Source organism: Alosa pseudoharengus, unplaced genomic scaffold (assembly GCF_046254945.1).
Source record: "Alosa pseudoharengus isolate Yale_2024_CS ecotype anadromous, Long Island Sound unplaced genomic scaffold, YU_APseudo_1.1 YU_APseudo_1.1_scf_12, whole genome shotgun sequence".
NCBI classification, from domain to species: domain Eukaryota; kingdom Metazoa; phylum Chordata; class Actinopteri; order Clupeiformes; family Clupeidae; genus Alosa; species Alosa pseudoharengus.
In genome coordinates this window covers 34,906,852-34,929,397 of record NW_027468587.1, presented here as the reverse complement: position 1 = coordinate 34,929,397, position 22,546 = coordinate 34,906,852, and the positions used below count along the sequence as shown (strand labels likewise).

At 46.3% G+C, this 22,546-nt stretch overlaps 2 protein-coding genes across 2 annotated transcripts; both read right to left on the bottom strand.

Annotated features, from left to right (window-relative positions):
* Positions 1-1,240: 1,240 nt before the first annotated feature.
* On the bottom strand, positions 1,241-11,065 carry znf628 (zinc finger protein 628). Its single transcript, XM_076281060.1, has 7 exons — positions 10,771-11,065; positions 9,840-10,393; positions 8,450-8,522; positions 6,998-8,092; positions 5,863-6,184; positions 5,361-5,515; positions 1,241-4,048 (listed from the first exon to the last, which is right to left on the bottom strand). Exons 2-7 carry the CDS (start codon positions 10,217-10,219, stop codon positions 1,817-1,819), a joined length of 4,257 nt encoding a protein of 1,418 aa, XP_076137175.1. The 5' UTR covers positions 10,220-10,393; positions 10,771-11,065; the 3' UTR covers positions 1,241-1,816.
* A 559-nt stretch (positions 11,066-11,624) lies between these two features.
* Positions 11,625-17,968, bottom strand: il11a (interleukin 11a). The gene is made up of 5 exons (XM_076279549.1): positions 17,516-17,968; positions 16,598-16,752; positions 13,494-13,586; positions 13,156-13,317; positions 11,625-12,980 (listed from the first exon to the last, which is right to left on the bottom strand). Exons 1-5 carry the CDS (start codon positions 17,520-17,522, stop codon positions 12,807-12,809), a joined length of 591 nt encoding a protein of 196 aa, XP_076135664.1. The 5' UTR covers positions 17,523-17,968; the 3' UTR covers positions 11,625-12,806.
* Between the last annotated feature and the right edge of the window lie 4,578 nt (positions 17,969-22,546).

The following is a 22,546-nucleotide window of genomic DNA, read 5'->3' as shown; positions in this document are numbered from 1 at the left end:
GTCGAGGTGCTGGCAAGTTGTAGCAGCAGCATGTGGGTATTCCCAACCAATTTACATAGAGTCAGACCAAAGCAAACAGCACTCGGTGATAAAAGGGGTGAGAAAAATACTCAAGTTGATAAAAATGTCTTCAGGCTTCTGACTGAGATGTGAAAAGACGTCACTGAAAGATAAAGATAACATTACTGATAGATACTGAAAGATAACAGTCTGGGATCCACCACGGAAGGAAGAAATGCTTTGATGAATGCCTACATAGGCCCTGCATTGACATATGCATATATACTTGTATATCAAGTCAGCCAAATGAGGTTGTATGGGAAATTGCTGTATTATTAATGATTTACAAGGAATTAAGATTGAAAGGACAACTAAACAAAAATTGCATACAATGTTGATGACTAATAGGCCTATTCTTTCACACTTGTGTTAGTTCATCTTAATAAATATAAATGGTAAATAATTGATGTTCAGTTTGGGGTTAAGAATATAGTTGATAGATTGTTCGGAACAGATTGTTCTTTTTTCTAATGTTGCTAATGAGAGTCTCTAGTGCTTTCTATTACTGGTCACTCCCTGATCCCATCCTTTGTGGTGTAGCCAAGCCACATCATCAAACCAGTGTGGGGAATTTGCATCAAACCATTTGTATTGAAGTGAAGAAAAAAAAGAAAAAAGAAAACTGTACGCACTTGTGTTGCGTGATAAAAATCTAAATGAGATCCAGGTCTGTGCTCCCCACACACTTATCTGCCTAATGAAAATTTCCACCACTGCTACTTTGATTTGTTTTTTAAGTAAAAGATATGTGAACATGTCAACATTTTTTCCTAAAATATTTTTAAATATATTTTTGCCTTCAGAGTAGTCTGCATTTGGCATGGAATCCAGTCCAGAGCTGGGTAAAATCCCTGTCTGGGACTCTGGCCCAGGGCGGGTTGAGATAAGGCTTCATGGTTTTAAGCTCCAGAGGTTTGTGACACCACAGCGCAAATAGTAACAAGGTCTGTTTATAGGGGGAAAACACATTACTCGTTTCTAGTGTGTGTAGCGAGCACAGAGTGTTGCTGTCCTTCCTTCACTTGGTTTGTGTATATTCATTAAAGATAATCAGTTCCCTTTAATCACACCCCAAAATATTCTCATGTAACCAACATCACACACTCACTGTGAATAACTCATGTACTTAATATTAATAACTAAGACTCCCAACACAAATTAAATGTTATAGCAATGAGTCTCTGTAACATAAATACCTATTCACATTTAAAAAATCCACAGATATATCCACCAACACAGACAATTTTATCAACTGTATAATTTATTACATTACTATGTTCTAGTATCAATATTTATGGTGAAACAAGCAACTGTAAGAGACGTATTCACAAAATTCATGGTTATTTTATACACACTGTCAACATGACAGCATAATTTCAACTTGCCGCATTTCCACAAGCTTACTGTCTTTGTCTCATCTGCTGTATTCACAGCAACCACACAATGCAAGCAAGCACCAAAGATGTCCTTCATTCGTGTTATTAACAGTTTATTATACCACAGAGGTGGTTTCCCACGTCTGTGTGAGTGTGCAAGAGTTGCCCCTAATACAATTGAGCGCCAGTCACTTTGTCACACCAGTAAATACCCTGCTGACACACAGTAACTACTCTTGTGCAGTCTGTATTTCTTTTGTGTGTGAGTCATAAAGAAAGGTGTGATCCAAGCTATAAGGCATACTGTTAGATAGAAAAGAAGATTTTTAGGGACTTAACAAAAGCCCAGAGTTCGGACCGTGCTGCTCTTGGGCAGGCGTCTAGTTCTCATGATCGCCATTTTTCTGTCCGTGGGTCTCTGCCTCGGACACGACCCCGACCGCCACGTCCCGGATATCGCTCATCTCTTTGCCCTCCATGCTCTCTAACGTCACCGGCCCTCCCTCCTCCATGCCCCCCTCTCGGAGACTGCTTGTGCTCACCTCGATGATGACGATGCCCTCTCCTCCCTCCAGCTGAAAGATCCCCTCCATCTGCTCCCTGCTCTCCCTCGCTGCCCCCTCAGCTTGGCCAAAAGCGCTGCCCTCTCTTGACCCGGCGCCCTCTCCCTCGATTAGTGCAATCATCTGGACGTTGTCACCGGGCCCGGAGCCTCCGACCATTTTGGCCTCGTCCTCCAGCTGAAAGACCACCTCCTGCCCGCCGAGTGGCACGAGGGCCTGAGCAGGTGGACAGGAAAGGCCCAAGTCGTCGCCCGGCGCCTCTGGGTATCCTGCGCCTGATTGTGCCCCCTCCTCGTGGGCCTCAGCTGCCTGGAAATGGAGGATGAATGACTCACCCTCCCCTTCGACGCCTTCCCCCAGGCCGGACGCCCTCTCCGCCTGCCTCTCCGCTCCCCAGTCCTGGAGCAGGTTTAGGGACACCATCCCGTCCTGCTCCTTCCCTCCATCTCCCTCCCGCTCTCCGTCTGCCTGGAAGTGGAGCACATACGACTCCTCCTGCCTCTCTCCACCCTCGCCATCTCCTCCATCTCGCTCTGCCTCGCCTTCAAACTGTAACACGTACGACCTTCCTCCTTCCCCACCTCCCCCCATCCCCACCTCCATCCCCACCCCCATCCCCCTCTCCTCCTTCTTGCAGTCTTCTCCCGTGTCCTTTTCGAAGCACAGCACAAACCTCTCCTCTGGCAATGTATCTGAAGGCTTGACCTCTCCATGCATAGCCTGGTCTGTCCAAACAGCCGAGGGCTTTGTGAGATGACCACCCTGCATTTGGGGCTCCGCTGTTGGCCCAGAGGTGCTGGTCGAAGCAGCCTGAATGTCACAAGCTGGCGCCTGAGACAACTGGCTGCCAAGATTTGGCACGCTAACCGTAGTGCTGAGTGTGCTGACGGCTGCTGACGTGGTGGCCAGTGTGGGCGCTGCCTGACCGGGAGTCTGGGACGCGGCTTTGGGTTTTCGGCCCCGTCGACTCCTGCCGGTCTTGGTGCTGGTCAGCTTCCCCAAAATGGGCCGAGTGAGCGTGGAATTTCGGGGCGGAGGGTTGGTGACGGCCTGGGTGTTGGTGCTGTTGGGGTTGGTTATGATGTAGCGAGGCTGGGTCTGGACCGTCTGAAACTGGGGCATTGGGGTTTGGGCCTGGCCCAGAACGTTCTGCAGCCCCGGGATGGTCTGCACCACAGGAAGAGACTGCGGCTCGGCAGCCACGGGATTAGACGTGGTGGGGACGAGGATGAGGCTGGGCTGGTTCCCATTGGTGCCCTGGCACTGCAGCAGCAGATAGTTCTGGGACTGTGGCTGGGGTGGAGGCGGTGGGGGCGGGGGTGGGGGTGGCGGGGGAGGTTGCGTGGGCGTGGGGTTGGACAGAGGGATGAGCTGCAGCCCCGAGGGCGTCTGGATCATGAAGTAATTCTGCGACGTGTTGGGCGGGATGTCCAAGTTGGACGGCGAGAGCAGCAGCGTGGAGCTGCCCGAGCCGTCGCCCGGGAACAGAGAGCTGAGGCCGCCCGGCGCGTTCACGCTCAGACTCAGCGTCTGTGCCGGGCCTCCCGAGGCTCCGCCGCCTCCGCCACTTCCTCCCTTGGCGGCCTTCGGCCCCTCCTTGGCGCCCCCGCTGCCGGCGGTGGCGTGCGTCCTGAGGTGCCTCTGCAGGTAGGAGTGCATGACGAACTCCTTGCCGCAGTGCGGGCACTTGAAGTCCTTGCGCGAGGAGTGCGTGCGCAGGTGCAGCTGCAGGTTGGACGAGTGCGTGAAGCTCTTGTGGCACTGCGCGCACTGGAAGGGCCGCTCGCCCGAGTGCGTGCGCTCGTGCTGCTTCAGGTTGGACGTCTGCGAGAAGGACTTGCCGCACACGGAGCAGGAGTGTGGCCGCAGGCCCGAGTGCAGCTGGCTGTGGCGCCGCAGGCAGCTGGTGTTCTTGAAGGACTTGCCGCACTCCTGGCACACGTAGGGCCGCTCGCCGGTGTGCTGGCGCAGGTGGTACTGGTAGTGGGAGCTCCACTTGAAGGTCAGGGGGCAGTAAGGACACTGGAAGGCACGTACACCAGTATGGACCTACAGAGGGCAGGAAAAGAGTTGCTACTGGCATCATATAAATGCACACATTGATTAATTAATTGATACTTCATTAATCCTTAACCTTAAATTACTTTGTTAGAGCAGCTCCATGTCACCAGAGCATCACAACACACATCCAACACATACTCGACATCTAACATAAACCACATCCAGCATTGCATGACAACATACAGCTTCCACATTTCTTGTCAATTAATACCAAGGTTCATTTATTTGGACCACTAGTGCAGTGCCCGTTCAAACATGCTATTCCTGTAGAACACCCGTAGCCCAATTACATGTCTGCAGGTATGCCTGCTTTAAAAATAGGATGATGGGGAAAAAGATAGTAATTTATTTCAGCTAAGCATTCAATAAATACTGAATATTATATGATAATATAATTTAGGCATGGCTGCATGTGACATTTTTTACAGATCAACATGACATAAGCCTAACCGCTTTGAGTTATATGTAGGCTATATATTAATTGTTAAGCCTATTGAATAACTTCATGATAGAGAAGACAAACCATTTGGTGGAGTAATGAATCATCATAGGAAATTTGCAATGATGTGATTCAAAAACCATCTCTTGTAGCCTATAAGTGACATCACGCTCTGCCACTCATTGTCTGTAGCTGATCAAAATGACATAAGCCTAAAGCTTTGATGTAAGGCTACATGTTTAGCCTATTGAATAATTTAATGATATCAAAGAAGACAAACCATTCATATGAGATTTGCAAAAATGTGGCTCAAAAACAGTCTTTGGTAGCATAAGTGACATGTCGCTCTGTCTGCCACTCATTGTCTGTAGCTGTGTGGCATTCTGAAACGTCCTTAAATTCAGGACCAATAGCCTATCGCTCGTTTCAATTTGGGACCTTGCAGTCGGAATTATTTGTTTATTCAAGTCTCAAGTCCAAAGAATTCTGGGCTATTCGAAGTGTCAGCTTATTGCACCTAATTTTTACGTTGTTTTGAATAGCCACTGCATACCCGTGTTTGTTGTCGTGTTGTTGCAAAATCCATGGAATCATTCTGCTAGAAAACCACATACATGTACTCTTTATTGTTGAGGTCAGACATGATCTTGCATCTTGACCCCTGCTGTGCCCTGATTCAGTGCTGCCAAAACTCTGCTTACCCTCTCTGTCTCTGGTCCTGCGCTGTGCTGTGTGAGAGGGGGAGTGGCTACGGTAGAGCGGAGAAAGCCAATGTGTGCTTATTTTACCGATATCAACCACACACACACACACACACACACATTCCTGCAACTTGTAGACAGATACAGGTGCAGTACTCACTCTCTGGTGGATGGAGAGCAGTGAGGACCTCTTGAAGCTCTTCCCACACTCAGTGCAGCGGTAGGGCCTCTCTCCCGTGTGGTCCCGCATGTGGTAGCGCAGACCGGAGGAGCCCTTAAACGACTTGCCACACTCTGAGCAGCGATACGGACGCTCTGGAGCACAAAGGAAAACTCCCATCAGAAGGGAAATAACAAGGACTACAGAGAACTTACATTCAAATACACTCGAAGTCCTCGGAATTCTCAACATGTTGCAGTAACTCAACCTTACTAGCCTTGAAATTCAGGATCAGAAATGACAAACATATGTGGCAAGATGCTAAACTACATTGATAAATTAGACCCCTGAAATACCTTTCAACTGAAATGACCTGTGTTGTGTTTTAGCCTTGTGTACAGCATTTCACTAAAGCAATATGCCCCAGCTACTAGAATTTCCCATAGACCTTAAACAGGACTAAAGTAGATCAAAATGTAAATAAAGTCTGAGGCTCTCTCACCACCGTTGCCAGGGGTCTTGTTGACTGCTCCTCTGCGGCCTCCTTTCCCTCTCTTGCCCGCCTCCTCAGTGACGGCGATGAGGCTGACGTGGATCTCCCTTTCCCCTTCGCCGCCCTCCTGTGCTTTGGCGATGGGGGAGGACGGCAGGGGCAGGGCGAGGGACGGGGGGCAGACGATCTCGGCCTCGGCCTCGGCCAAGAGCCGCTGCTCGGGCGTGTGCGAGTACTGGTGGGTCAGGAGGGACGAGAGGAGAGGGAAGGAGCGGTCACACGCCGAGCAGTTGTACTGGGAGCGAGTCTGGGATGACGAGAGGGAATGGGCCTGAGAGAGAGAGAGAGAGAGAGAGGGACAGACAGAATGACAGGACAGACAACATATGGGCCAAGGAAAAAGAGTGGTACAGAAAAGACATTACATAGCAAAGAACATCATTAAAACAGTAATGTATTCAAATGTGTGTTCTAGGTTTCGCAATAGAGTACAAGTGAAGAACAGAGAAACCCCCATGTCCCCAATTGATACACTCCTTCCGCTGACACAATATCTTCTACGGAACAGTGGATAGTCGCGAATACCATAGAACTTGTTTTTTGTGTACACATTTTTAGTCTACGGTAAAGTGTAATTCATAACAAGCACACTAAAAGACAAAGACAACAACAACTAAAATTAAAAACGTATTATAGCATTATCAGTATATTGTTATAGAGGTTATGTAAATTTGGTCACTCAAATGAAAGAGCTGCTGATGTTTTTGCTTAATTCTGGATGGAGCAATGACAAGGGGTAAATATCAATTCTTCAAAATCAAAGTCCTCCATGCATTCTTTCCTTCCTTCCTCCTTTGCAAGCCATATGTCCTTACCCCTTTATTTAATAACGCAAGAAGGAAATAATGCAATGAGGATGCAGGAGTCAAGGACAGACATAATTGGGCCAAATTTAAAACATAAACTGTTTATTTTCATAATTACGACTTAATATTTCCTGTTATGACGAACCGCGAATAACTAAAACAGCAGATACGGAGTTTGCTGAGATGGGGGTTCCACTGTAACATTGATCTTCATATTCTATAGGCTACTCAACTAATATATTGCATAACCCCTCCCTCAGCAGCCTGCTCAATCCTACCTGTGCCACATGCCTGGTTAACCCACTGCTGGTCTTGAAGCTTTTCCCGCAGTAGGTGCAGAGCATGGAGACGTTCGCTGCTCCTCCTGTTGTGTCGGTGGGCACGCTGGCCTCGGGGGGTAACTGTGGAACTGTGGTGAAGCCCTGGAGGAGATCGTACTGCGCCTGACCGTTCTGTCCACCAACCCCTCCCTCGGCTCCCCCACCCAGGCTCAGCAGCTCCCTGGCACCCTGCCCAGTCTCTGCCACCGTGGTCGTCTCCACCACCTCCTCGAAATCCGCCAGGAGGGGTCCAGCCCCAACCAGGCTGACGGTGGACGGCTCGGCGCCTGTGGGCTCCCCGGCCTCCGGCCCTGCCGTGGCTCCGGGGCCCAGGGCCCCCAGGTGGAGGGTCTGGTGCTCCTCCAGGTCTCCCTGCGAGGTGAAGGTCTGGTTGCAGCTGCCGCAGCTGAACAGCAGCACGCTGGCGCCCGTGTCGGTGGTCATGTGCACGTGCCCCGCCGCCGCCGCAACCGTGGTGGGCGTCAGCGTCAGCATGGTCTGACCGCCGGCGCCCGACGAGGTGTGATGGGTGAGGAACACTTCGCCCACGCCTAGCCCGGCTTCCTGACCAACGAAGCCCACCATGTCCTGGATCCCGACCCCCACCTCGCTCAGCTCCTCCGTGGCCGCGGTCCCCAGCATCACCGCCCCCTCCACGCCCCCCTCCTTCCCCTCTCCCGCCTTCCGCTTGTCCTCCAGGTGCGAGGTGCGGTGCAGCGCCAGGTTGGACGAGTGCGTGAAGCTGCGGCCGCACTTGTTGCAGACGTAGGGCCGCTCGCCCGTGTGGATGCGCATGTGCTGCCGCAGGTTGGTCGACTGCGTGAAGGCCTTGCTGCACACGGCGCAGACGTATGGCTTGAGGCCCAGGTGGACATTCTTGTGTCGGCGCAGGCTGCTGGAGTTCTTGAAGGCCTTTGGGCAGCTGTCGCACGGGTAAGGGCACTCGCCGGTGTGCTGGCGCAGGTGGTACTGGTAGTGGGAGCTCCATTTGAAGGTCAAGGGGCAGTAGGGACACTGGAAAGTGCGGAGTCCAGTGTGAACGCTGCGGTGAACCTGCAAAATGTATGAGCAGATTTGCCCTGTAACAAAATCTAATGGCAGTATATGAAGCTCCACAATCAGCTTTGCAATATTAGGCTACATGTTAGTAACAATATATGTGTTGCTGCTGCTTGAAGGAGAGCAGATTTATCCTGGGGCCAGTGCTAATGACATGGCAGAGCTCTGCTATGGTCTAGGGTGTAACCGCTCCAGCCTGCAATTAGTTGTTGGGTTCAGGAGGTATCCTGAGGTATGTAAACATTTCCATTTACTTAGCCAATTCTTCTGACCCATGACCTACATAAACATGATGCCAGTATGAAAGAGAGAATATGCCCCAGTTCCACAGCGCTTGGCCGTGTGACTCACCTGCAACAGAGACGAGCGTTTGAAGGCTTTGCCACAGTCGTCACACTTGTAGGGCTTCTCACCAGAGTGGGACCTGTGGTAGCCACACTTTGTACCATTAGAATGACCAGTATTTGCACTTCCACAGCACAAAGTTATACAGCTGTCAAAAATTATAAACTGAGAAACAACACCCTGTGCATGACTAATGTGGAAGCAATATTCAGCTCTGTTGTTGAGGCAAAAGATGAACTATTCTTCCAAAGAACACAAAATCTTCATAAAAGAATCCTGAAGACAAAAGAGGACAAGTCACAAAAGAACCATCCTTCAAAGTAAATATGTAACACAGACGAGACAACAGTTGGTCTTAATGATGGGACAACCTGGTAAGACAGTAAGACTGGAATTTGAAGCATAAACTATTCACCAAAGCATCTTATCCAGACACCTGCTGACCTCTTTCCTCTACCAAATATTTCAACAGAATCTTGCATCTGAGCCAAAAAAGACACTTTGTTTCCACCCATGGGTTGAGTGATGCAGATCAGTGTTTCTTAGAGTAAAAGGTTGGGATCTTTTTTTGTCAACAAATTTGCACCTGAAAAGACCTACAAATTGGGCCCAGATAGAAAAATCCCAAAGTTTCCAATGAAGCAATGAGAAAGATACCGTACAACATGGTGCATACCTTAAGCATTAGATGAAATGCAAACTGTACGGTAGCCTGTGAACTTACTAGGGTTGTAAAGGCACATATATTTACCAAACCGTTTAGGTACAGGATGTTATGTTCAATACAGATGTGTACCAAATGTATGCAGTCTCTAACAGTAATCAACAGAAAGGAAAGTTTTTTTGCTTGTGGACCATGAGTTCCCACACACGCATAATAAGTGGCAGACTATATGTCAGCTTAGTTATTTAACTAACTTAATTTTACACCTTTTTAAAATACTATTGTCAGAGAATTTTAAGTTAGTAGTACCTACAGGCTTACAGTACCAAAAATGAACTGAACCGTGACTTCAAAACCGGGGTACTAGGGATGCACTGATATATTGCCCAACATCGGTATCGGCCAATATCAGCCTTGTTGACCGATATTGGTTATCGGCACATCAACATTTACCAATGGCAGTGGCTGATATTTATCGGTTATTTTCAATTCTGCAAAAAGGTAAATGTTGTGCTATGAAGGCCTGAAAGACTTGAAAATGGTATTTTATGAATATTTTAGTTTTGTATAATTAACAACAACAACAACCCAGTAAACAAACAAAGACAAAAATATCGGTATCGGCATCGGTTATCAGCCAAATTGTTATTTTAGAATTTTAGAATCGGTGCATCCCTAAGAGGTACACACGGAACCATGATGCTTGTGTACCGTTATACCCCTAGAACTTACCGCTGGTGGTAGAGTAGTGCAGAGGAACCCTTGAAGGCCTTGGGGCAAAGGTTGCAGCGGTAGGGCCTCTCATTATTGTGGCTACGCTGATGGTGGGCCAGTCTGGATGACCATTTGAAGCTTTTTCCACAATCCAGGCAATGAAATGGGTGCTCAGGATTCTGGGGCACTGGCATGACGGGAGACGAGGTGGACGTCACCATCTCCATACCGGTGAGCACCACCTCGGTAGCCGTCTTCTCGTCCGGCCTCTCGCCATCCTCCTCCACATCATCACCGGTAGCAAGCAGAGAGGGGAAGGGAGACAGAGACGATGATGGTTGAGTCGGCAGGAGCTCCGTCTGTACCACCAGCGTGGCCACCGAATTGGCCATCTTCATGAGGCCAAGGGTTGGAAGGGTGCAAATGGTACTTGTTAATTTTTACAATCAGGTCCCATCTTTTGTTGTCATTGGGTTCATTCCAGGTGGGCCATCCCCAGCTACCACTCAAGTATGTTCTTCATGTGTGGCTGGAACAGTCTTCATCAGAAGATGTTTGGCAATGAACTTCAGCTGTGAGCAATGAAAGTTGTTTAAACATTTTTCTTGGGAGCAAATATCTATCCTATGACTAACTTTCCTCTCTCTCTCTCCTGTGTGTTACTTACAATCCACAGTATTTTAGCCATTGATAAAATGTCAGTGTAATGTTGAAGGACATTGAAACATCAATTTATTCACAAATCATGAAAGCATCCCTGATTCTCATGGCTCATAGCATCTAATTGGGTCGGCCAAACATCAACACACTTTCCCTTTAAATCCCACCTCCTCCCTAGTATCTTCCCCTCCTCCCTACTCTACGTTCTGTATCCGTCTGCTCTTGCCTTGTTGTGTCAGGTTATAACGTTTCTCAAAGGCCAAATGCTGAATCAAATATGTGCACTCACCTTCAGAAACAAAATCAAGTCGGTAATCAGTGGATTACTGCATGAAACCAGCGGATTTGGTCCAAATGTAAACCGGCCTTCTCGAGTAAATTTTACCCTCAGTTCGTCTAAATTTCCGATGCGTCGGAACGAAAGGTTTTGCATGTGCACAATTGCACAGGATACTTGTCCGATGTTATTTACATGATATAGCTGATATTGTCTATGTTTTGAAAAAGGACTGAGACCCGCAGTGTTACTCCATACAACCTTAACAATAATCTCGAGCACAAACTAACCAGCAGTCACCCGCCTGCCGTAGCCTCCCAGTAAAAGCTTTAGTTATTGGTCCATCCCAACTTGAATTCAGCCAGTGTCATTGGTCAATAGGTTTGGCATACCATTCTGTTCTGATTATTAGCTAAATTACATTAAATCATGCTATATTCCGGTTTAATTTTAGTTTCAGTTTAACCCATCATCATTCTTCTTAACTAACAATGAAGTTAAATTGTGCCAGTACTAAGTAAACACCTGAAGCCGTATGCTCAAGCCTCTTCTACACTTTTCGCAAAGCCTTGTAGGTAATGTAGTTTAAAGACCATTGCAGACAGACATAGCCTATCCTTTGAGAGTACCAGCACCAGGCCACAGTGCATGGGCCTACAATTTGAAATGTACATGTGCTAGTAGAGGCATAATTAAATAGACTGTATTTTGAAGCAGATTCCCGTTTTCTCTTCATCTCAACGATTGCTCTAAAGAGGCAATAAAGATGCAGCTCAGCCTATTGGACACTCATCATACCACCAGAAATTAAAGTTGCTGAAGACAATTCCTTTATTTTTGTGTTTAAATAATTTTATCTGCTTGTTTCCTGGGATACCAAACATGAGTGAGAACATTCACTGATGGATGTTGTAGCCTCAGTGTAAAAAAACTAAGAGATGATTGCAGCAATAAAGATTTTAATAAGTTTAAGTATAAAAGTATAAAACAAACTTAAGAAGGCTGGCTTCCTTGTGATGAAAATAAATAATATTGAAAAAAATATAATAAATTAAAAATACTGTATCAAAATACTAAAAACAGAGTAATATTGATATTGCGACACAATGATAGTGATAGTGATAGGAGTACTGGAAATTATATCATAGAAAACTACAATATAATAGACATTTGCATTGTATACAACATTTTACATTCTGATATGTACACTGTACAGTACCATAGTCTCACAATATCACAATACATAGTATTTTAAGGCTTCGGTTTGATGTTTCTTGAAATTAAACTGCATCTTGATGCAAACCCAACACATTTTGTGCAAAGAAAAAAAAGATGAAACAGGTCAGTGCTTTGCAACTCTATCTACACATTTTAAAGGCATATGGCACTGTCATCAAACTCCCAACTATTGCTACATCTAGTGGCAGAATATTGTATCCTAAGAATTCCATTTTGGGGTACAACAAACTCCCCGACTTGCCCTTTACACGTAAGTACAATCAGTTTACTATGACAGTTTAAGATACACAAGTGCTACGTGGAATGTGTTATCCTATGAAGCAAAGGCATCACAGGAACGAGATACAGAGGAACAAGTCTAAAAAAATAATTAATGCATGAATGGAGAGACAGCAAATGTAAAACATGTCACAAAATCAAATAAATAATGACACCAAATAAATAACTAACAATAATAAATAAATAAATATATAAATAACAAATAGGATCAAAGATTTATAGGAAAAAGAGGAGGACAAGGAATATAAGGCAACGGCAGTGGCCTACTGATGGCCTCAATGGGGACATGCCGCGTGCTGGCATGGTTAGATCACAGGACTTGGGTAAATTGCTGCAATGTGGTTGTGGTACTTCAGATGAACTCTAACCTATACCAGTGTACTTGATGAGCAACTGCTGATACAGAAAATGTATGTGTAGACCGAACACGGCTGATGGCTATTAGGACGTTGGCCATTCATAACCTGGACACTGGAAACTGGTGCAAAAAGTGTGGATATTGTGGCTGGATAGAGACGGTGGAGACGTCATCATGCTGGGACCTTGGACTTTAAGGTGAGGAATGCCCTTGTTGCCCAGTCACAGAAGAGACGGAACTGCTGGAGGAGCTCTATAGAGGACTGGGCCACCTCCCAGTGGAAGGCTGGGTGTGGAGGCATAGAGGGATTGGGAAAGGGGAGCCGGGGAGCCTCCATTCTGCCCATCTACAGAGAAAAACAACAGAGATCCCTTAGGTCAGGACAAGACATGACGAGCAACATATTATGGCTTACTTTATGTATCTCATCAGTATGGTCATGTTATAGGCAGTGTACCTGTACTAGTATTATAAACTTCAGAGGAAGAGAGTGCATCATCATACTGGAAGTGCATGCTTACCTGTCGCTGGAGGGAGTTCATAAGGATCTTGATCTGGTGAATGATTTCCATGAGTTTGGGTATGGAGGAGTGTTTATGCTTCTGTGTGATTCGGTGCAGCCAATCAAAGTGATGCTCGAAGGACCTGAGGTCGGCATGGAGCTGGGAGAGAGTGGGCTTCAGCTGTGCAGCGTAAACAGGAAGAGAGACAGAGCGAGAGGGAGAGATGTCAGCTGGGTGTGACGGAGAGCACAGAAGAAAACAACCACAGGGCCTTGAAGCAAAAACAGTCCGGAGCACACACATGAAAAGGCCAAGGGAATTTTTATGACAAAAGAGAGAAATGAGGTCACTCGTACCTCTAGTGAGCTGAGATCTGTTGCTCGGTTGCCCATGGATGGGAGAGACTTGAATCTGTGGTTCTCAATCTCCGTGTCAAGGGAGTGTTCTTTCTGAAAGTGAAAAAAAGCAAAACGTATGAAAATAGGCCTCACAGTGCAAATCAAGCAACAAAGCATGCATGTATTAAATGGCCAGAAATGTCAACAACACAGTGCATGCCCTGACACTCCAGACAAGCCTCTTTGCTCTTTGTCCTCTTTGGTGGAATTACAAATGTGTGGAGTCAAAGAGAGTTCACCCCAAATTTAACCTTTAAACATCAGCCATAAAAGTTAGTGACCTGAAACCACAGGATGTTTTTTAGAGGAAGAATAAAAACATATGCAATGACTAAGAACTCAAAGTGGAAGAGACAACAGAGGACCGAGGGAAACTCCAGGGTCGCAGTTAAAAATGGCATCATGACGTGCAGTGCAGGAGAATCCTGATAGTAGCAGGCCTGAGCCACTGGAGGGCAGGCTAAACTTGAGACGGCCAACCAAAACAGGGGCATTGAAGCCAGCACAGGTAGACAGAGTCCTGACAAGTCACACTCTGTGGCAGTCTGCCCTTTACAACTAGAGAGGGCATAGCAATAAAAGCAAGCACTCCAGATAATCAGTCAAGGGGTCTTTGAATTTCAATGCAGAAGTCATAGTGCCTAGGTGGTATTTGACCATTTTATGATGTGTCAATGACTCATCTACTTTATGTAGGTCTGTATAATGAGCAAGTTAAAGCATACAAGAGGAAATGAATGTGTTGAAGAAAATGCTACTTGCTTTTGAACTGGTGATGGTTCCATACATTGTCTCTTAACTCTTTTGTATCCACAGTGCCCTGTAATGCTATCCCTAAGATCGACGTTCTTATGTCCCAACCTCCCTTCTTGTCCAAAATGCTGTAATTGCCCTTATATGTATGGATTGCAGTACCATGTGCAGGTTCACGATCCTTAAACTTGTGCAATTTATTTTCCTTGGCCTTTCTGATTTCCTATAAATCTCAGGCTCTAAAGTAAACATTCTTAATCTCTTTCTCTATCTAGCCTTATCAACACAACATAATGCTCCTTCTCTCTAAGTCAGTATCCAAGCATCCTCTGATACAGCCTCCCACAGATGTGTTAAAAGGCACGCACACACAGACACACACACACACACACTCACTCTCTCTCTCTCTCTCTCTCTCTCTCGCACACCCACCCACACACATACAGGTGTGTGCACATGCACACACACACACACACACACACACACACACACACACACACACAGAGTGTGTTGGCCATTCTCTCTCCACCTGGCCCTCTGATCTCTTTATCTCTTCTGCTTCACTTCGCAGGCCATCTCTCTCAGCCCTGTAATTCTCTCTTGTCCTCCCATTCCCCCCCTTCCTCTTTCTTTCTTTGCCTCCACTGCAGATCATGAGCTCACTCGACTGAGCCTTCCCTCCCACCGCCTCATCCTCCCATGTTCCTGAATGCAAATACTGGAATGTGATAAATCCCTTCTGATTTCTATCAGGCCACTTTGCTGTGGCGACCGAAAACTAAACACCAAACACCACACCTACAAAGCCCACAGCTATTTACAACACAGTACATATACTGTGTGCCATGCATTCACTGCACTGGTGCACTGAAGCACACACATTCTCATCAACAGATACGCATGCGTGGCCATGCACACACACACACACACACACACACACACACACACGCACACAATAGCTACATATCTACATACAACGCACATGCTCTGCAACCCACTTGAGAGACAAACACCACACACACACACACACGCACACCACTATTTTATTGCCTTCTTGTGGGGACTTTCCGTTGACTCCCATTCTATTTTTCTTTCCTAGCCTTGACCCCTGTTAAGTGGAACTCCATACAAGAAGAAAAGAAACCAAAATAAATGTTTCATGTCATTGAAAAACTAACAAAATATTTTTTCAAAAGGCGATCCCTGCGCTCTGCCTCTTTGTCACTAGAGCGGCCTTTGATAATGCTCCACCATCCCTCACATCTGGCACCCATACTCCACACAACACCACTAATGCGCCGGCCGATCACAGCTACAGTGCACATCTGAACTCCCAGTTCACCACCGCACACGCATACACCCTCAGGCATGCACAACACAACTAGGGAACAGAAGGGGCAAAGAGTCTAACCACGAGTCGAGCATGGTTTCTTAGAGCAGCAGTATAGTTGGCTACAAGCAGGACATTCATCACCAGAGGTCACTGAGTTCTAATGGCAGCGAAGAGACGCGTTGTCATCCACCCCCTACCCCCACCGCTCTCAATCACTTGGTGCCACTTTAAGGAACAAGTGTATTGGAATCACAACATCCCGCTGCAGACGCAAAGGTCTGACTCCCCCTCATGGCTACACCAGCCTCAGTGCTGGGTTACAGGAATATAGATGCCTCACGTGCATTTTCCAGACGGCTTATGAATTCACACTGAGGGTTCAGACACCACAGTGGAGCTGCACCTCACAACCAGGGCGTTTAGCTCCACACTGCGGCTGCCAAGGCCTTTGACGTGCGAGGAGACCTTTTGGGTAATGATAGTAACACCCTGGAGAATCAGTCTGGGCCACAAGCAAGAGTGCCAGTCTGTGGAGCGGAGGGGAGGGTCTAGCAGGTGACCAGCAGGATGTTGGAGCACAGCCCGGAGTTTAGATTTCACAGAGATCGTTTTTTCCCCCCCTAGACTTCAGGACAGAAGAGCACCTGAGGCAGCTTAACCATTAAGTTGAGGCGTCTGGGCAGCCATCCAGGTCACTGTTATTACAGTCAGATAGGGAACTACTGTAATAGATTTATATCTGTATCCGGGTAGCCAGAGTTACCACCAGCTGTGCTAGCAATTGTGATAAATGTATCAGAGTGCCGCAAAGAAGAAAGAGAGAGAGAGAGAGAGAGAGAGAGAGAGAGAGAGAGAGAGAGAGAGAGAGAGAGAGCGTGGGAGGGACATTCATCTAAACTTGCATGGTGGCAGATATGTCCCCACTTTGCTCACACTGTTCATATCATCATATCCCATCATTTCAATTATATCTCACCAGTAGATCTTGTGTGAGTTTCAGCAGATGTTTTGTTTGATTGGTTAGCTTGTCAAAGTCATTATGGACGGGGTATCGCAGCGGCTTTGCAGATGTAAACAATGGCAGCTGGGCCAACAGCAGCGACAGGAGCAAGGATGAGGAGTCAACCAGCACTGAGGGAACAGAGAGAGAGACAAAGAGAGAGAGAGAGAGTCATTAATTGACATCATTGGAGTTTAACTAGCATTGCTGTAAATTGACTGAATGAGTGATGACATTCTTGCCATCCCAGCTGAAAACACTGCCATAAGATAAGCCTATAATGCCTGTTTTACTGGCAAGTACAAACTAAACACCTTTCTCTCCCCAAAGTTGAGAGGAACAAACAGTAGCCTGCAACTTAAATAAACACTGCACCTTTAATCAATAAATGCTTTGCAATATGTCCCTGGGGATTACCGCTTCAAGCAGCCCACAATAGTTTTTTTTAATGGCCATTGCTGAGGTTATAACTTTCTAATTCAAGTTTTTGCGTTGCAACAGACATATTATAGGCTACATGAACTACAACTTCTGTCAACATGATGAATTCCTTGGCATGACATGACAACCGCTGGAGCCGTGGGTCAGGTTCTTTGCCAAATAACTCATCGTTTGGCCATAACGTCTCTCTGCTATTCCTAAATGAATGCAATTGATCATAATTTGCAGAATATCAGTTTGAATAGGCAAAGGTTAGGGGATTTATCCCATGCAATGAGAACAACGATGTCATCACCTAGAAGTGGTAGAACTGACACAGGACGTCTTGAAATGGCTACTGACCAAACTCTAATTAAGCTAGCAAAGTGGCAAGAATACACACTTAAGTTAATTAAGCAGTTAGGTGAGTTCAACAAGTCAATCTAAGCAAAAAAAGACCATGAAGAAACTTACATTTCATATTTGTTCGGATCCCAGGAGTTCCAACCAAAATAAATAAACAGAGTATGCTATATATAAATAGTTGGATAAATAAATAAATAAACGCGTCAAATTAATAAATAAATGGAAGTCCGGAAAGAGTCACGTGCTCCAGATGTCTTCTTTCCTTGACACTGTCCGCTCAAAAAGACTGACGGTGATAGGTAGCACAGGCTGTGCGGATAGGGAGCTATGGTTTGAATGAATGAATGAAGAAGTGAATGAATGAGAATAGTCGGATCGAGAAATAAAATCAATGTATGAAAAGTTTTTCCTCGATAAAGTTTCGGTTTAGATCCTTTAATCCGTGCGCAGTGGCATGGTAAGACAGATATGGACACATAAAGAGACAAGTAGACTGAGAGGGAAAAAGAGATGGGGAGAGAGAGAGAAAGACAGAGGTGGATGCGAGAGTGTGTAGGTCTAATTTTTCGCGGAGTGAAATGTTTAGGCTTGTTTAAAACTTCCTTTATAAAGACGTCGGGGTGTATGACACATCGCCTGACTCACCATCCATTCATAAAAACACACACACACTCGAGCTCTTTCCTCCTCCCTCCCTCTTTCTCCCTGCCTCTCTCTCTCTCTCACCCTCTCGCTGTCTGCTGTTTTTTCTAAATTTTTTGAAAAAAAAAATGTTCCGTTGTTTTCTTTTTTCCTCTTCTCTATCACTTTCTCTCTCTATCTATCTCGTTTGTTTCTGCGCTATCTCACCTACTTCCTCTGTCTCATCCCGCCAAGCAATCTCTGCCTATCAGGACATCCATCTTTTTTCTATCTTTTCATCTCCAAATCTCTTCCCTTCTCTCCCTCTGCAACAGATTAAATATAGCTCATTTTCTATCAGTCAATCTCAGCTTCTGTCTCTATTACCTTCACCTTTCTATCACTTGTGTTCAACTATTTGAATGGAAATGAATAAAGTGGGAAAGTCTGGACCAAATGACATGCTCCCAGTTAAATAGCACATATACAGTGTTAACATCCTGCCCGAAACACACACACACACACATTCAAACATGCGCGCACACACACACACACCACACACACACACACCTCTTTTTTCAATCTGCCCTCCTGAGACATCGGGCTGTTATTTCCACTCTTTCCCCCCTGTTTTTTTCTGTCTCTCTCTCTCCCCTTCTCTTGCTCTCCTGGGCAAAGGAAAGAGTGAGAGGGAGGGAGAGAAGCAGAAAGGTGTTCTACAGTGGGGCCCTACTGTGTTGCACAGAAACAGTGACTGGACACCACAGTACATTAACCCCAACACCCAGGTAGGAAAAGACGGCATGGGTGAGAGAGAGTGGGAGGGGGTTAATTTAGCATATACAGGCAGCAGAGAACTGTTGCAAAAAGGCAGAAATGAGTTTCCAGAGAAGATAAAGAAATACAGCGTGAGAACACTGTAAGACATCCTTGTGGAGTTGAACCCAGGGTTTTCCTGAACCACTTAATGTACACAAAACATACACAAAGAAATGTGCATGCACACAAACACACACAAACAAACAGACACAGAAGTTGAGGGAGGCAACTTGCAGGTATGCTTGGAGACACGCACATACATACATGTATACACACACACAAACCAAAATCAGACACAGGCACATGTAAATGTCGGGTGGAGAGTAGGCTTGTGGTAAGAAAGGTGGCATTCCCGTCTGTTGGGTCAGGAGAGCAGGGAGAAAACGAGCAGTGAGGAAAAGCAAGGGAAGGAGGAAATGGATGAGTGTGCAGGAGGGATGGAGGGAGATATTGACACACTCGCTCTTTTTAATTTCCCACATCAAAGGCCTGTTTGAAGACACAGCTGGGGAAAGAATAAAAGAAAGAGTGAAGTTAGTCACTCTCTCTCTCCCCCTTTCCCTCCTTCTGTTGGCCCGCCTGCATACCATGATGGGGGTCTCTTGGGTGGCGAAGTTTGTGTGTGTGTGACAGTCTTTAATTCATCCATGGCTGAAAGTGGTGTGTGCACACAAGTCTTTGTGAGTGTGATAGATGTACAGAGTGTGTGTATGCTGGTGTGTGTGTGTGTGTGTGCTTGTTGGTGGTCTCCTTGTTCAAACTGTCACGTCACCAATCAGTGAGTACAACAGGAGTGACGAATGGAGTGGTTCCATCAAATGCCTCACACACATGGGCACACAAGTTCACGTGCATGTGCACACACACACACGAACACTCGGATTCAGACAGTAGCCTAGTCATACATGGAGAGTCATCATGTCCGACTTCATAGAAAAACAGCAGTGGGGATATGAGACATGGGTTGGACATAGTGACTCTGTGTTTCTCATGTACATAATCATGACTCTCAAATAACTACTAGCATTTCAGTGACCCTGATTCTTCCAATCACTCAAACACACACACACCAAGTGGCGTTCTTGAGGACGTACTACTCACACACATGGCCACCCCCCACCACGGGTGCAGGCAAATCCCCTTTGGAGGCCTGCTTCCTTTGATTGATACTCTGTGCGCAGAGGGGAGATTGGCCTAATTAAGGCAGTAATGTGTTGTTCCTGGAGGTTAAATATCCCCAGGGGGTGGAGGGTGGGGGGCCAGCTCCTGCCGTTCCCCAGGTTGCTCTCTCATGTCGAGGCCTCTGATCTGTCGCCCTGGGTCTCTGTTCCAAGCCGCTACTTCAAATCCTGATGTTTCGCCGCACTGTGAAGGCCTCCTGTTTAGTGCAATCGTCTTTAATTTATTGGGTGTGTAAATAAGCGGAAGAGCGTGTATTAACATCAAGGCCGCTTGTGTCCAGCATGGGTTGCATGTGGCGAGTCTGCCGTCATTATGGTGACAATTCCGATGGAAACCACAACACTCAAACGATCCCCATGACAGGCTTGCACAACTGCATGAGAACTTTTCCAAGAGACAAAGTGCCATTCCCAATCTGCCTCTCCATCTGTGATCATTAACAAGTCCAGTTGTTGCCTTGGTAGCTCATCAACAGCATGGCATCTGATTTTTTACAGGATGTATTATACTTTCATTGACTAAAATAAGGCATGACCTAGACCTATGGCAAATCATACGCAATATCCACTAAAGGGCTTTAATGAAACTAGAGTGAAACAAGACAGAATGTTTGTCACCACACTGCAGTAAATGCAACACATAAAACTCACTGAATGAATTTCATGACAGAGATCATCTGTTTGGAAAAAAACCCAGACATATGACTAGGAACCTGTTTGTCTTACACTGACACTGTTCATTGTGATGTTTAGGTTCTTTAATGATTTCTCATTTAATCTGACTTGATTTCATTTCTAAAGTAAACAATCACTTCTTATTGCTTTTGTATTTCCACATTAATATCTGTGTACATTTTGTGCATGTTTGGGTATGTGTTAGATTGAGACAAATTGCCGATTGGAGAACAAAAATATTTATTCAAAGAGCATGCATCTCCTCCCACAGGGCTTTGTCCGTGCAAATGGAAAATGTCACAACGTAGGTGCGACCTTCATACAAGTTTGTTTGCACAAACAAGATTGGTATATGATGAGACAATACTTTAACTTGACCAAAAATTAAATAATGTGTCAGTAAATATAAACACACACGCCATGTTTAATATTAATGTGTTCTTTGCTGTTGAAAACAGCACTTGTCCCACTTCTCCCCATGAAAAGTGTGTGAAGGTTACAGTGTGCCTATCCCGCTCCCCATCCTAATGTAAACAGCACTGATGACGCCATGAAAACAGGATGCGTCCATTGCTGTTAGCTTGGAGGAGTGTGTTGTAAAATAAATTAATCCTTTTTTTAAATATTGCCCGAGCATCATTTCCTCTGGGGCATTCCGCTGTGGAGCGCGTTGCGGAGACGGCACGTGGCAGTGGTCCGAGTCGGAGTCGTGGGAGTCAATATTTATCGTCTTATGCCGGGACATTTAGATGACTCCTGACCTGTCCGTTCACCCGTTGACCCTCTCCTCCCCCAGAGACTGACCCAGAGGACCATGACTACGCAGCTGCAGTGCCCCATCATGGCATTCGTCATGGCAACCAAATTGGCCCCCATCACCAGCCCCCCCCCTCCCTCACCCCCTTCTTTGCCCACCATACCTACGTCAGAGAGCAAGTGAGTGTGTTAATGATTCTTTGGGAAAAGGAGAAAGAGAAATGGTGACACAGCGGGGGGATAGTCATGGGACCATAAAATGACGTCCCTCACTCTCCTTTTCTCACAGCTGGCCGCTGCTGTTAATGTGCGCACCGGGGTCCGAGCCAGGAGATATACGGCATAAACACATGCACACACACAACCCATAAGTGGTCAAGAGATATACACCATAAAAGCAACTCCCACCGGATGCAACCCACACAAACAGATTTGTACACACAAACACACGCAAACACACACGCGAACACACTCCCGTTTGGTGAAGCAAGACGCTGATTACCACATTACTTGTTGGCCAGGAGAGATTGGTTACAGTTGCCACTCACGCTCGCGGAACTTGGCAGTGGAGCAACGATAGGGCTGTGATCACTCCTTACGCTCAACGCGTCTGTTCCGTCCACTGCCCTGACTAACGCTCTGTCTGCTGAGACCACATACTGTAAATGCCATGATTGCTCAAGGTTTTGGATAAAAGGCTGGTGGAAATAAATATTTCAACACGTAGAGACTGTTCCCGTCTATTAAATGGGCTTTTACAAGCGCCATCCAGTTCCAATATTCAGCTCGGAAACTGGACTCTATGGTATGTGAACGAGCACACTACACTAAGTCTATGGGATAGCACATGTGTATGTTTATGTTAGATTCTGTTTCCCTTTCTTTCACTGTGTGTGTGTGTGTGTGTGTGTGTGTGTGTGTGTGTGTGTGTGTGTGTGTGTGTGTGTGTGTGTGTGTGTGTGTGTGTGTGTGTGTGTGTGTGTGTGTGCGTGCGTGCGTGCGTGCGTGCGTGTGTGTGTGTGTGGGAGGTACTCTGATTTTGAGGGCATATTTGGATGTTGGTGGATGTTTTGTGCCCATTCACTTG

Excerpts from the sequence above, each read along its gene's own strand:
- il11a (XM_076279549.1), bottom strand. Across the intron at positions 13,318-13,493 it reads CAGATCTCAGCTCACTAGAG|CTGAAGCCCACTCTCTCCCA; the intron begins GTACGAGTGACC and ends TACGCTGCACAG. Across the intron at positions 12,981-13,155 it reads TGAACTCCCTCCAGCGACAG|ATGGGCAGAATGGAGGCTCC; the intron begins GTAAGCATGCAC and ends TTTTCTCTGTAG.
- znf628 (XM_076281060.1), bottom strand. The coding sequence starts at position 10,219 with ATGAAGATGGCCAATTCGGTGGCCACGCTGGTGGTACAGACGGAGCTC. Across the intron at positions 8,093-8,449 it reads AACGCTCGTCTCTGTTGCAG|GTTCACCGCAGCGTTCACAC; the intron begins GTGAGTCACACG and ends TACATTTTGCAG. Across the intron at positions 5,516-5,862 it reads CAAGACCCCTGGCAACGGTG|AGCGTCCGTATCGCTGCTCA; the intron begins GTGAGAGAGCCT and ends TTTGTGCTCCAG.